Source organism: Glycine soja, chromosome 9 (assembly GCF_004193775.1).
Source record: "Glycine soja cultivar W05 chromosome 9, ASM419377v2, whole genome shotgun sequence".
Lineage (NCBI taxonomy): Eukaryota > Viridiplantae > Streptophyta > Magnoliopsida > Fabales > Fabaceae > Glycine > Glycine soja.
In genome coordinates, this window is record NC_041010.1 from 27,125,916 (window position 1) to 27,140,791 (window position 14,876).

A 14,876-nucleotide genomic window follows, 5' to 3' on the forward strand; every position below is an offset into this window, starting at 1 on the left:
GATCAAAGGCTGCACAACAAAATGTGTTTTTTGGGGGAGTTGGATAACTTTTCGATCTTGAATTTCATTTATTCTTGATGAGTTTCGACTGATCTTAAGAGAATGTTTTTATAAAATAAATATTAAACACAAAGTATTAAATAAAGTCTTAAATGTTGTATCATATTATGAGTTAGTTTGCTATGATCTTGTAAAACACGATTTGTATTAGACTAACTTTTAGCATTAATCTCATCAAAATAATTAAGAGTCCTAATTATTTTAATTAAATGTAATTAAATATTTTTTCAGATAACAAAACTTTGTTTAAATAAAAAGCAATCTTGTATATCGAAAAAAAAAGGAAGGAAAGAAGCAATCTAATTAAATTAAACCTCAGATATCCAAGAAAACCGTTAATTGGCCAGAATTGTTTTTTTTTTTTACACGGATAAATTTTGTAATGCGACTCAGATCAGGGCTGTGGTAGATTTTGTAGTGAGAAAGAGACAGCAAGGAAAGAATCCCTGATCTCCTCCTCCATTCTTGACACTAACATCAAATCACAAACCCGAGAAAAGAAAGAACAAACCCTAGACCTCACGGCACTTTCCACACACAGAAACCGTGACAAGTATAGTAATAGCAATTTTCCTCATTCAATCCCCATTTCCCTTTTCCATGCACCTCCTCACTCAACTCACATCGATGCCTCCGCTTTCATGCATCACCATAACGCTCCTTTTTTCAAGATCTTCAATGACCCATTAGCCCCAACAATCTCAAACCCCAGGATCTAGCTACACCCACTTCTCAAAATCCTTCCTTTTTGCACCACCCATATGCCCCAACACCACCACAAACTTCACATTTGTCACTCTCACTGCTGCCACCGCTACTAATAGCTACCACTATTACTATTAATGGGTGTTGAGAGAAAATGGCTCTTCACCCTCTTCACTGCAGCATTCCTCTCCTTCATCATTCTCATGTTCTCTTCCTTCTCTTGCTTCACATCCCCTATGCCCTTTCCCTCTATTGTCCACTATGGTCCACACCACCCTCCTGCTTTTGCCTACTTCATATCCGGTGGCAATAGGGACAGCGACCGGATCTTCCGGTTGCTGCTGGCGGTGTACCACCCCAGGAACCGTTACTTGCTCCACCTTGGGATGGATGCCAGGGATGAAGAGAGGCAAAGGCTGGCGGCGGCCACCATGTCGGTGCCGGCGATTCGTGCCTTTCGGAACGTGGATGTGGTGGGGAAGGCCGATTATGTGACCTACTTGGGGTCATCCAATGTGGCTGTTGCTCTCAGGGCTGCTTCTGTGATGATGAAGTTGGATGGAGGATGGGACTGGTTTGTGACCTTGAGTGCTCGGGATTATCCCCTTGTCACCCAGGATGGTAATGCCAATACGGTAATTTCTGTTTTGGATCGTGGGTTTGCACTGTGGATTTGCTTTTTTTTAGGTAGTGAAGTGTTGGGATTGTTATTATATGTGTTGTTGTTGCTTGATGATGATCATTGGAATGTTTATGCAAAATTTTGGTCTTCATTTGTTTTGTTTTGGTCTTAGACTCTTAGTTTTTGGTTGAGCAATGTGTGTGAGTATTGTAAACCTCCTATTATTGTGTTTAATTCCTACGGATAAAAAAAGGTAAAAAGACAGGATTTCCATTTGATTTGGTTGCAGTTAACAAAATAAATGTGTCGCCATAGCTAGGTTGGAACCAAAACAAAAGTTGAGCGGACCCCAAGATATGGTAAAGAAGTTTGGAGTTGAGAATGATGGAGGGGTTCAATGTAAAATGGGGAACTAGTAGTGAAGTGTTGGGATTGTTATTGTGTGTGTATTTGCTTGATGATGATCATTGGAAAGTTTATTTGAAATTTTGGTCTTTTGTTTTGTTTTTGTCTTAGACTCGTAGTTTTTAGACTCAAAGGTGAAAAGACAGGATTTCCTGCTGACTGGTTGCACTTAACGAAATAAATGTGTTGTTATAGCTGGTTTGGAACCAAGACAAAAGTTGAGAGGACCCCAAGATATGGAAAAGAAGTTTCGAGTTGAGAATCATGGAGGGGTTCAATGTTGTTAGATTTTTATGTTAGAAAAGTTTTATTGTATCTTTTGTTGTATCTAGTAGTACTGGTTTACAGGAGTCTAGGGACTCTCTAGTCTCCCCTCTTACTGTAAACTTCTTTTAAATATGTATATATGAAAATCTGCTGAGTGTGAGACACTCAAACATTACTCTCAACTAAAATGGGGAGCTAGTAGTGAGAAAGGGATGTGGAGGTGGAGGTAGTAGACGTGTGTTCAAGGGGGATTTGGGGAGCGGGGGGGAGGGAGAGATAAATGGTTGAGGCTCTTGTTACAGCCTAGAGTAAGAAGTTATTGTTTTTAAAAGCAATACCAGATTTTGTGGTAGTTAGAGATTCATAAAACATTTCCCTCAACTCTGAATGAACTTTGCTGAAATTCTTCTTGTGGTTGGCTTGATTCGTTTTACTTGTGAATGATTATAGGTTATTTAAATTTTATGCTCATGAAGTCAATTTTTACATTTACCCTTGTGCTGTTTATCTTGTTTGGTAATACATTTCATTCTCCCACAAAAATAAGTTTTAACTGGCATGTTTGGAAAAATGCTTTGGTATCTCATTTATTGCTTGATGGAAGAGAATGGTTGTAAGCTGAATATGTTATTTGTTTCATAGACATTTAATATGTTGAATGTTTATGATTGCCATAATCTCACTAGAGAGAAACTGAGAATGTCATGTCTTCCAATTGCTTATTCTTAATTTGGTGATGATTTGATATATTGTAACATTAATCTTGTTATACTGATTTAACTAATTTGATTGATATATTTAAGCATTCGTTCGAAAAGAATCCACGCTAAAACTCTAATGTTGTTATGCAAATCATGAATATAGGTTGCAAAAAGACTTAAAAGACTCTAAAGATATCAAAGGAAAAGGCACAAGATCAACAGGTTGGTGAGACCAAGAGGATAATACCAAATGAGCTCTTGCTAGTAGACTTATTAATGGAACTATTTTAGGCAAACTCAGCACTATGAAATACTAGATTGGAATCACATATTATCCCCTGAAAGACTCCTAAGTAAATCACCTAGATCATAGTTAACAACCTCAGTTTGACTTTCTTATATGGGTGCAAAACAACAGAGAATTTCAACTAGGTGCCACACAACTTCCATTGGATTTCCAAAAGTAGCTCATAAACTTTAGCCCTCTTACTTACATCATAGAATAAGGCAGTCCAGGAAAACACAAACCTCTTTGAAGAACAACTAATCAACATTCTTACTACAAGGGAAAGGAAGGAGCTATCTTAGAGAATCTATCAACGATGACCATGACCAAATCAGGGGTTCTTGCAGTATGTAGCAGTAAAAAACTTATACATTTTCAAACCTCTCCGAGGCTCATGAGGAATTGACTGGGTAGTGTACAGACCAGTGTTTTATGCCAAATAACATTACCTTTGAAACTTACCAAGGGCTGTTCTCCATATCTCCCCATGGAATCCGTTGGTAAAATATCCCAGTGCTTGTTCTTCAAGTAGCTATGAGATTTGAGCTGTCACCAACTCAAATCCATTGATGTACTCTGCCATTGTTTCTGATCATTCAATCACTGCAAGCAGTTTATACGGGATTCTTCTTATTTATCTCTGATGCCATCTCTCATTTCAGGTGTAGGATTTTGTTTCTCAGACAATGAAACCAATGGCCAGTGCTACCTTAGGGTGTGTTTTGTTTGCATTTTCATTTTCTGTTTTCATTTCCTGTTTTCATTTTTTGAAAACTGTTTTCATTTTTAAAATATTAGAATTCTACATATTTGGTTTGATTTTTTGTTTTCTGCTTTCAAGAAATAAAAACACTGAAAATGTCTTTTCAAAAGGAAATGTATTTTTAGATTTGCTTAAAATTACATTCCTTGTTACCGCGTTTTCATTTTACCCAAAATGAGGTTCCTGGTTTCAACTGAAAACGAGATTTTATTGTTTTCAGTTTTTGGTTCGTTTGGGAAAATATTTTCACTGAAAATGAAAACAGAAATCCAACCAAATACATTTCTATCACCATTTTCTATTTTCAGTGAAAATGAAAACAGGAAACAACCAAACCAAACACCCCCTTAAATACTTATAAAAGCCATTGGAATATTTGCTTCTGGACTACTACCCTACATTTAAAATATTTTTCAGCATACACCAACAATCCCCACTTGGTCTGTACCATCAAGATTTGGTAGTTCAGCCTTCTTGGCAGCCAATCTAACTTTAGTCAGTGTCTCAGTACTTTGCAGTTGCACATCACTTTAGTTTCCTCTAGAGAAGCATGTACCTCTTTCTCCTCAACAATTTAGCAATCATCAGTTTCTTCTCATCAAAATAATCCAACTCTGTTTGCTTCTCCATTACACTGAGCTTCCTTTGCAATTGCAACAATCACAAGCTTCAATTATAATCTTCAACAATACAAAACTGTTTGACAGCCTCAGCCGACTCACTCCCTGTAAAACCTATGCTCACTGCCAGAGTAGTTAATAGCACGCCATAGTGTTGCTATCACGCTGGTGCATCATATCTCATGATGGCCCCACTCCTTGCAACTGAGTCACGTTGTACCTGGCTGTCTTAGGTGGAGTGGCACAATTTGCAGCTGCTATGGCAGCTGTTCACGGCTGCTATTTAGAATATGGGGCCGAAGACTTTTTTGCCCTTGACTGAGTGCTGTTTCAATGGTAAAATTGGCTTCTTGGGGTGAGTTAAAATTGGACAGATTTTTAAGTTAATTTGTTTTTGGTTTCCCTTACATTTATTCATGTGCCCTTGCAAGTGCAAGCCCCCTCAAGAGAGCTCTTTACTGCACTCCTCCAGATTCCAGAACTGCTTCTCACTGTCGCACACTGCCGCGCAGCTCTTTTCCTGCCAATTTCGGGCGTCTGGTCTCTGTTCTCATCGGTCGTCATAAGTTTACGAAGACCCATCTCTTTTACAGTCAATTTCCAGTGATTTCCTTTTGTCACTGTTGTGGCCTACCCACTACCATTTTAACCTAGTTTCTATTTTTTCTTTTCAGTTGTCTTCAATCTCTCTAAAAATGTTGAAACAACAATAATTTCTCTTTAATTTTAGGTATTTTTATTTATTTTTCAGCATATATACATGTGTGATGTAAATCTATGTTTAGGGTTCTAAGTAGTGGTCATCCTGCCATAGGCTATTGGGTTTGTGGGGTTGCGCTCTGCTCTCCTCTGCGCTGTTATTTGGGATTGACTACTGCTGCCTCCCTATAACAAATTTTCTCACCTCTAAATGTCTAGGGTCCTGTGGATTTTTTTTTGTCACTCACATCATGTACCATCCGCTTTGCTGGTTTGGGCTTTCTACTAATCAGGGACCTAACATAAAATAGCACAGAAGTGTTTGATAGACACTCCAAATGTGAAATGTATTTCTTTTTTCTATTCATAAAATATCCTGAGATTGATGCCAGTGAACTCTTGCACCCCTGTCCCCCACTTTGAGGGCTGGGGGATCCCAAAGTCTTTTTTCAGGCTAGACTTCAGTTTATCATTATCCTCTTGATTGGCTAGTGGCAACATTCTATTCTGTATTGGTTCTACTTTTTGTTTGGCCAGACATAACCCTGTTGTTTGTAAATAAACTTTGATGTTCATCAGATGCCAATATAACTGGGCATCTATTGGTTTTGCTCTATATTATTGTCGTTCCAATTCAAGAAATGCTGTATATGACTATTTTTCTGAACTTTATTTTATATTATCGGTGAAGAAGTGCTGTATATGACTATATTGTCTGTGTTTTATTCACTGAATAATGCTATGCCTTGAGGCATCACTCATTTTTGTTTATCAATATATCTTGTCTTCTTTCTGCTGACTTTCCAACTTACAAATCGGCACTCTTTTATTTGTATCAGATTTGTCTCATGTTTTCTCTTCTGTTCGGAGGGACCTCAATTTCATTGATCACACCAGCGACCTTGGATGGAAAGAGTAATTAATGATAATTACTGCTAATTCTAGCTTTTTCATTGTGCTACTGTGATACTTTCTGCATTTAACTCTAGATCATATATTTATATATTTATTTACCCATGCAGAAAGGACAGGTTCCAGCCTATCGTAGTTGACCCAGGACTATATTTAGCCAGGAGAAGTCAAATTTTTCTAGCTACGCAGAAGCGGGATACACCTGATGCATTCAATCTTTTCACAGGCAAATCTATTTTTTCATTCACTGTCCAAGCTACTCAATCTATGACTTTAACAAATGAATGTTGAATGCTTTCCTTTCCTTGCAGGTTCACCATGGGTCATCTTGAGCCGATCCTTCCTGGAGTATTGCATATTTGGCTGGGATAATTTACCTCGAACGCTCCTGATGTATTTTACAAATGTCAAGTTATCCCAAGAAGGTTACTTTCATTCGGTCGTTTGCAATGCACCAGAATTCAAGAACACAACAGTAAATGGTGACTTACGGTACATGATCTGGGACAATCCTCCGAAGATGGAGCCACTTTTCCTTAATGTATCTGTTTATGATCAAATGGTAGAAAGTGGTGCTGCTTTTGCTAGACAGTTTGAAGTAGGTGACCGGGTTTTGGACATGATCGATAAAAAGATACTTAAGCGTGGGCGTAATCAAGCTGTGCCAGGAGCATGGTGCTCGGGCAGGAGGAGCTGGTGGGTGGATCCATGCTCACAATGGGGGGATGATGTCACTATTCTGAAGCCAGGCCCTCAGGCTAAGAAGCTCGAGGAGTCTGTTTCGAGCCTTCTTGACGATTGGAGCTCACACACAAATCAGTGCCTTATTACCAGTGAAGAGACAGAAGACTAGAAAGATTTAAGAAACCTGTGCATTGTCGTGCACGCTGATTCGTGGACCAAGTTTCTATTTACTGAAAACACATTCTTTGGTCACGATGTAATTCAATTTTTGAGAGGGGTTGATGGGACTCCTTTTGCGGTGGTCTTTGCGAGTGTATCAGCAGAGTTGAAGCAAGGAAAGGAGTATATTGGAGATTTAGGGGCATAATATTTGTGGTGGATCCTCTAATGTCTTCAATCCATTTGATTGATAATGTGAGAGCTTGATTGATAATATTTGTGGGGTATTATCATGTTTTATGTACTGTATGTTTCTTCACCCTCTAGACAGTTAGAACAAAACGTTAATTCTTTATACCATGTTGTCATTTCCCACGCTTTTACTCTTTTCCCTTGCATCTCTTAAAATCATGGATGCATTTTTCTTTGGTCTTGATTATTATGAAAGAAATTATTTATATGAATACGGAGAGAATCACGGATTCTACACAATGATTTTACATTCGTGGTGGCCTTACAAGTTTGACCACCAAATAACTCCAATGAAAATATTCAAGTCCAGTAAGTTTGGATAGAACTATTAGTACTATTCTGGGAATTGAACATTCTCAGACCATTGCCATTGCTAGTTGAATCTTCATTTTTAGCTGTTAGTTGATCAAATTTTAAAATCTGTGGCATCCAAGATCATACTACGAGGCTACTTGTGTCCTTCATTTTTGTCTATGTTCTCTTGTTAGCAGGTGGTGCCAAGTTTGAGTTGTGATACCAGATCTAAGGAAATGACACCAAGCATGTATGACCGAATGGGGATATATATATATATATATATATATATTTAAGTGGGTATGAGAACGTGTATTATAGGATTTTATCTAAATTTTATTCATTGACATTCTTATTACTACTACCATGTATCTATTCCAATTTATATTCAAATTCTTTTTATCTGATAAAACTTTTTTCCTTTGTGAATCAAACTAATAATTTATAGAAATTATATAAAATTTAATTAAATGATTGACAATACTTGACAGATCTTAAGGATTCCAAGCGAAGAAACAAAGGGTAATAAGTCTTGTAATTTTTATTTGGGTTTAAATATATTTTTAGTTGTTGTAATTTAATATTTTTTTAGTTTTTCATTCTTATTAAATTATTTTTTTTTGTTTTTATTTCTTGTAAATTATATATATTTTGTTTCTAGTCCTTAAAAACACTTTAGATAGCATTTTTTTACGGTTGAAAGTGTTGTCTAAAGCCTCTTACGAACTAAAAACATAATAAACAAAGGACAATTCATCGAGTATATAACTACTAGGGTGTTTGGTATGGGAGAACATAGAAAAATGCACAAATAGGGAAGCATAATAACTTTGGGGAATTAAAAAATGGTAGGGGGGCTATACAACAATAAGGTAGTAATTATTGTTGTAACAGACATGCACGGAGTGGGGCATTGGATAGCCTTTGTTAGAGGGTAGATTAGGGGGCGGGGACGGCAGATGGCAATGGCAGGAGATGAAAGTAAATTAACGAAAATCTCTAATAGATGTTTGGGAACTACCAGGGCTACCCATCATTTTTTGTTGGTACATCCAATATAACGTGTGAAATGTCGATTTTATCTTTTCGTAAATCCAATACGGATTGTTGTTTATACAATTTTTTTTCAAAAATATAATTTTGGAATTAATTTAAAATTAATAATTCAAGTAGGGATCGAACATGTGACTTTTACATTATTAATGGGACATTCTAATCAACTAAACTAATAAATCAATTGTGTTATAAAATAATTAATATCACTATATATAATACTAAAATTTCTAATATGTATTTAATGCACATGTAAATTTACATAATAAATTGTGATAATTAATTTTTATCTAATAATTAATTTGTTTACATATATAAATTGTAAATAAAAATCATAGGTTTAATAAAAATTTACATATGTAAAAAAATACCAAATTTATTTATTTATCAATTGTTGTAATAAACATTTAAATACATCATTCAATTAAATATCAAATTTATTTAACTATTAATTACTGTAATAAACATCTAAATACAATATCCAGTTAAATATCAAATTTATTTAATTATCAAATTTTGTAAATAAAATAATGTATAAAAAAATTATAATTTTAAAAAAAATTCAAACATACGGATTGACAATCCGTATGGTTTATACGAATTGACAATCCTTATATTTTAAATTTTTTAATATGCATTTCTTCTTCTTTGACGATGAAAAACTACCACTTCGTCGTATAGCTGTAAACAACGCACGTGCACCACCAACGACAACAAGTATTCACAAAAAAGACACTAACGGAAACAAATTACATTAGGGGAGTGCGGTTTTACAAAAAAAGACGCTGTAAAAATAAAAAAAAAACTAATATGTTATTTGTAACCAAGGGTATTTTTGGTATTTTGGAAAACTGCTGGGTGTATCAGTAAAAATTAAACAACTATAATATAATTTTTTATTTTGATATAAAATATAAGTTTTAATGGGTTGGATTGTTAAATTATATTTACATATTAAAATTATTTTCATATTTTATTAATTTATTTGTTTCTAGGTATTAAAATGCATATGAAATAATAAAGTTAATAAATAATTTAATAGACAATGGAATTTTATATAAATGAAAGGTTCCATTGCGTCACGTTATACCTTTGTTAATTGGTTAACACGATCTCAACTACATGGAACTGGAAGGACTAATTAGTAGAATAGTCATAATTTGTGGACAAAGTAAAAATTTCAAAGCATGGTGCAAATTTCTAAAATGAAAAAAAAAGTATAAAAAATATTTATCTTAAAGTAGTAACTACACAATATTTGTCAGAAAATTATATTTACCCTACAAGAATAAAACTTTTTGAGAATTAAAATGTTAATATTTTCATTTTTTTCTTGTTGTCTTGTTGCGTAATCCGATCTAACCTGAAATTTAGCTAAACTTAACAGTGAAACAATCCAGTTCACAATGGGTGAAGCTCGGTTAGTTGGACTTTAGGTTTTAGTTTAACCAAACTTGAAAAATGAAAATGGATCAATGATTTGGACATTAATCCTTGAATTTAGACATTTAATCAATGTATTAGTCACAAGATTCTTTTTACTTCGCAAAATGTCAAATTAAAAATTTAAATAACAAAAGAAGGTGAATGCAACCTGCAAAATATTTGATCTAGGATAATAAATTTCATGGCTTGCAATTAAATTAGCTATTGACCCGCAATGAGCTTAAGTTAGCTACACAGTTTTGCTGCATCTTTTTTTTTTTTAAAGAAAGTTTTGCTACATCTATCCTCTGGCTCCTCACTCAAATTTTGATTTGACTAATTAGCATAGATGAAACTCTTGAAGCTTTGAAAAATTCATGGTATTCAGTTTTGCCCCTCAAGCACCACTTACAATGCTTTTGTAGTGGATTACTGCTGAGGATATGCAATGCATTTAGTATGGACGATCACTGAGAACCAAACAGGAGATATAAGGTTGGTTGGATGGTTAAGATAGAAGGAAAGAGGGAAAAGCTCATGGGTTCAATCATCTCTGCTAACAAAAACTAATAATTAATATTTTCCGATAATAAAAAGGAGAATCAAACGATGTGGGAATGGTAAAAACTATTAAGAATATGATATGACATTATAATACTACTTCATCTGATAAAGACTCAACCAAAGAAGGCTTACTCATTTTTTCCATAGAATGAGTAGTAAGTTAGAATGTGGGTAGGGCATACTCAAGTAACTCAACCAACCTCCTCATCAAAAGTTCAGTAAATTGATAGACTGATGAAATAGGTTGAGAAAGAGGAATATAAGTAAGGTCAACTACAGAAGCAAACTAAATTTGGAAATGTGGTATATGGATAATCTTAAGACTAGAGAAGTGTATGTGTTGCAAATGTTAACCGTGTAATCTAGGAAGTATACATGATTTAGTTTTAGATGGAACACGGTAGAACAGTGACATTCATGACTTCAACTCTACAAGGGGTCACCAAAGTAAGTGCTGCCAACTGATCAAAGGTGGGTTCTGCTTTTTGTTGATCATACTTCAGATTCAAAATATAGCTAAATATACATAAAGCAGAACCCACCTTTGATTTATCTTACATGTATGACTTCAACTCTACAAGGGATTACCAAAGTATATGTTTTAATTTCCTTTGTTGAAATACTTCACAAATTTATTTTATCTGGTTCAAGATTCACTAAAAAGGAGGTTCATATAATCAAATTTAGTCTCTGCCTCTGACCAATTGAAATCTAGAGTCTAACGATTTAAGAACTATCATTTTCGATCTAATTAGTGACAGATCTGGGTTTTTAATGGCTCAACCAGGACTTTGTGCCTGTGAGCATTCCCCCGATTTTATATCTTTGTGCATTATATTTATACCTTTGAGATGGTTCCTGAATCTATATCTATTCCAAAATATTGATCATTTTCATGCAATCTCATTACTTTATGATCTTTTTTTTTTAAACTAAACTACATTTTCTGAAACCAGTTGACAGCTAATCATAGTTATAAACAAAAAAAAAAATGCATTGCCTCTGCTCACTGTTATACTAAACATAATTATAAATAAATAATCATAACACCAATGAATTTGTAAAAATGTAAATGAATTCACTGCTATACTGTGCACAAACACATTCAATTCTTGTCTAAGTTCCACTTCATGAAAGATCAAATGCACAATTACAAACAACAAAATTGTATTGTCTCTTACGCAGATTCAACTTTGTAAACACTAGGTACGCTCTTTAAACTAACAGAAGCACATGCAATTCAAGTAAGTTCCATTTCATAAGGTTCAAGATTCGCAGTAACATAAGCACATTCAATTCGTGTTTAAGTTCCATTTCATAAAAGATCAAACACACCAATATTTTTCAACTTCAAATGAACTCACCAAGCTCAATGTCATTTTTGCAAGTAGGGAATAATAAATTTGGAAATGTGTTATATGGATAAAAGTAAGACTAGAAAAGCATATGTGTTGTAAATGTTAACCGTGTAATCTAGGAAGCATGCATGATTTAATTTTAGATGGAACACTGTAACAGCAACATGTATGACTTCAACTCTAAAAGGGGGCACCAAAGTAAGTGTGCCATCTGATCAATGGTGGTTGCTGCTTTTTGTTGATCATACTTCAGATTCACAATAGCTAACTATACATAATTTGATCTGTTTTAATTTCATTTAATGAAATACTTTACAAAATCATTTTAATCTGGCTCAAGATTCACTAAAAGGCAGGTTCATATAATCAAATTTAGTCTCTGCATCTTGATCAATTGAAATCTAGAGCAATTTAAGAACTTTCATTTTCCATGTAAGCAATCACAGATCTGTATCCGTTCTTCAATTTTTTTTTATCCATTATACCATTAAGCTGGTTGAGGGCGAGCCCTGGTGCAGCGGTAAAGTTGTGCCTTGGTGACTTGTTGGTCATGGGTTCGAATCCGGAAACAGCCTCTTTGCATATGCAAGGGTAAGGCTGCGTACAATATCCCTCCCCCATACCTTCGCATACCATTAAGCTGGTTCCTGAATCTATATATATTCCATAATCTTGTTCATTTTATATAATCCCATTACTTTATGATCATTCCTTAAATAAACTGCATTGTCTTAAATAAAATTTAGGTTGTCAACTGATCATAATTATGAACAACAACATTGCGTTGTGTCTTACTGCTATACTAATCAAAATTACAAACAACTAATCATAACAACAATGAACTTCTAAATTTGCAAATGAATTCACTGCTATACTGTAACAGAATCATATTCATTTCACGTCTAAGTTCCAATTCATAAAAGATCAAATGCACCATTACAAACAACAAAATTTCATTGCCTCTCATGCAGATTAAACTTTGTAAAAACATTAATAACACTACGTACGCTTTGTAAACTCACAGAAGCACATTCAATTAATTCAAGAGTAATAAGTTCCATTTCAAAAAGTTCGATATCCAATAACAGAAGCACATTTAATTCATGTCCAAGTTCCATTTCATAAAAAGATCAAACGCACCAGTACTGTTCTACTCCAAATGAATTAACCAAACTACAAAGCTCGATGCCCCTTTTTATGGCAAGAAAACACTACTGCAAAGAACGCAGACATTTAAACCGGGAAGATCAAAATTCAAGACCAAACTAAAACGTCAAGAACATCATCAATTGAATATCCATATCCCCTAATGAAAAGCAGAGAAGTGGTAATGATGCGGAGAATTTTCCTCACCCTCGCGGTGGCGATGATCTTCAAACCCAGAAGAAGACTCTTGATCACCACCATCTTGTTCTTCCTCAACCGAAACCCGATACGAATCATTCTTCTTCGCTCGGTGTGTAGGGTGTCGTTTCCCATGGTGAGTACCCGAAAGCACGTGATTGACGCCATGAACCACGAGCCAGTCACCGCGGTACATCTCAGGAAATGTCACGTGCACGCCATTGAGCAAGAGAGTGTTGGTGTTGGTGACATTGATAGCGAACCCTCTTTCATAAGTCCCAATCAAGGTTCCGTCTTGGAGAGCCGCAAGGTCACGCCACGCGATCTTGCAGGGGACGAGGTGGCGGTGGAGGAGCGGCACGAGCTCGGTGAGGTTGAGGTGGGTGATGGCGTTGTCTGGTGGCGCGAAGAGGGTGAGTTCGCGGCCGGTGCAGGGGGCAGGGAACTGGAGATTGAGGACGGCGGCGACGACGGAGAAGTTGCGGGAGTGGAGGAGGTGGGAGGCGTGGGAGAGGGGGGTTTTGAGGGGAGGGGGACACGTGGCTGGGTTTGGAGGGGGAGTAGGGTTTTGGTGTTGGAAGTGGAAGTGGGGGTTGAAGAAAGTGTGTGCGGAAAAAATGGTGAGGTTGGGGTGTTGGAAAATTGGGGTTGTGTTGAGGGAGACATTGTTGATTGAGATTGAATGGGGGTTGGTGGTGGTGACGGTGAGGGAGTGGGAAGGGAGGAGGGTGGGGATGCTGGCGCCGAAGGGGAGGGAGGTGAGGGAATGGAGGGAGAAGGCGTGGGGGAGGAGGTGGTAGCGGAGGAGGTGGAGGGAGGGGTGGTGGTGGTGGTGCTCGAAGGCCGCGTCGGAGGGGGCGAAGATAGTGAGAGAGTGGTGGCTTTGGAGCGTTTGTGAGGCCAGCTCCAGCTGTAGGGCCATGCATTCGTAGCCCGCCGCGGAGAGGATGTTGGCTGCTTCAAGGAGGGGCGAGGCAGCGGTGACGGAGAGGAGGAGGAGGAGAGAGAAAGAGAGGATGAGGAATGTAGTGGTGGTGGTGGAAGCCATTCTTGTGTGTGCTATTGCAAAGGGAGAAGGAGGAGGAAGGGTTAGTTTTAGTTTTGTATTTGGCGGGAAATGTTGTTAGTTAGTTAGGAGGTTGGGATTTAATACCGTTTGGATCAAATCTACGGAGGGACTATGGTCTATGACTATGGATGGGGGTGTAAGAATGGCTCGTTTTGCGCATTTGGGCCACGCGATTCCGCGTTAACATTAACAACACAGGAGTTGCTTTTGGCACCTACCATGGAGCTGACCCTTTCTTTATTCAAACTATTATTTCCACGGAATCATGATTTTATTGAATAAAATGTAAAAAGGAATCATAATTTTGTTGCATAACCAATTTCACACCCCTTTATCACAGCAAAATCATAATTTCATTGCATACATGTATAATAGAATCATGATTTCATTGTATTTTTTCATCCCAAACATAACAATGGAATTAAAATTCTGTTGTTAACTTTTTTGGCATCCCCCTTTAACACAATAGAATCATAATTTTATTGTCATAAAAAATGTTAAACAATGGAATTTTGATTCCCTTGTGATAAAAAGAACACACACACACAACATAATCGTAATTGTGATTTCGTTGTAGTGTTCAAAACCCACAAAAAAGAGTAACAAAATAGTGATTTGGTGTAAATTTCTCTGC

The 14,876-nt window shown here is 36.3% G+C and overlaps 2 protein-coding genes across 2 annotated transcripts; one reads left to right on the top strand and one right to left on the bottom strand.

Moving 5' to 3' along the window:
* The first annotated feature begins 452 nt into the window (after window positions 1-452).
* LOC114367976 (beta-glucuronosyltransferase GlcAT14A-like) lies at window positions 453-7,347 on the top strand. Its single transcript, XM_028325277.1, has 4 exons — window positions 453-1,386; window positions 5,968-6,043; window positions 6,151-6,266; window positions 6,352-7,347. The coding sequence occupies exons 1-4, from the start codon at window positions 903-905 to the stop codon at window positions 6,891-6,893; spliced, it is 1,218 nt and encodes a 405-aa protein (XP_028181078.1). The 5' UTR covers window positions 453-902; the 3' UTR covers window positions 6,894-7,347.
* A 5,788-nt stretch (window positions 7,348-13,135) lies between these two features.
* On the bottom strand, window positions 13,136-14,221 carry LOC114368291 (putative fasciclin-like arabinogalactan protein 20). Its single transcript, XM_028325607.1, has one exon. The coding sequence runs from the start codon at window positions 14,219-14,221 to the stop codon at window positions 13,136-13,138; it is 1,086 nt and encodes a 361-aa protein (XP_028181408.1).
* Window positions 14,222-14,876: the final 655 nt, after the last annotated feature.

Bases quoted from the DNA above. Each gene is read 5' to 3' on its own strand.
- LOC114367976 (XM_028325277.1), top strand. From the start codon at position 903: ATGGGTGTTGAGAGAAAATGGCTCTTCACCCTCTTCACTGCAGCATTC. The intron at 1,387-5,967 runs GTAATGCCAATA...TATTTGTATCAG, and splicing joins TCCCCTTGTCACCCAGGATG to ATTTGTCTCATGTTTTCTCT. The intron at 6,044-6,150 runs GTAATTAATGAT...TTACCCATGCAG, and splicing joins AGCGACCTTGGATGGAAAGA to AAAGGACAGGTTCCAGCCTA.
- LOC114368291 (XM_028325607.1), bottom strand. From the start codon at position 14,221: ATGGCTTCCACCACCACCACTACATTCCTCATCCTCTCTTTCTCTCTC.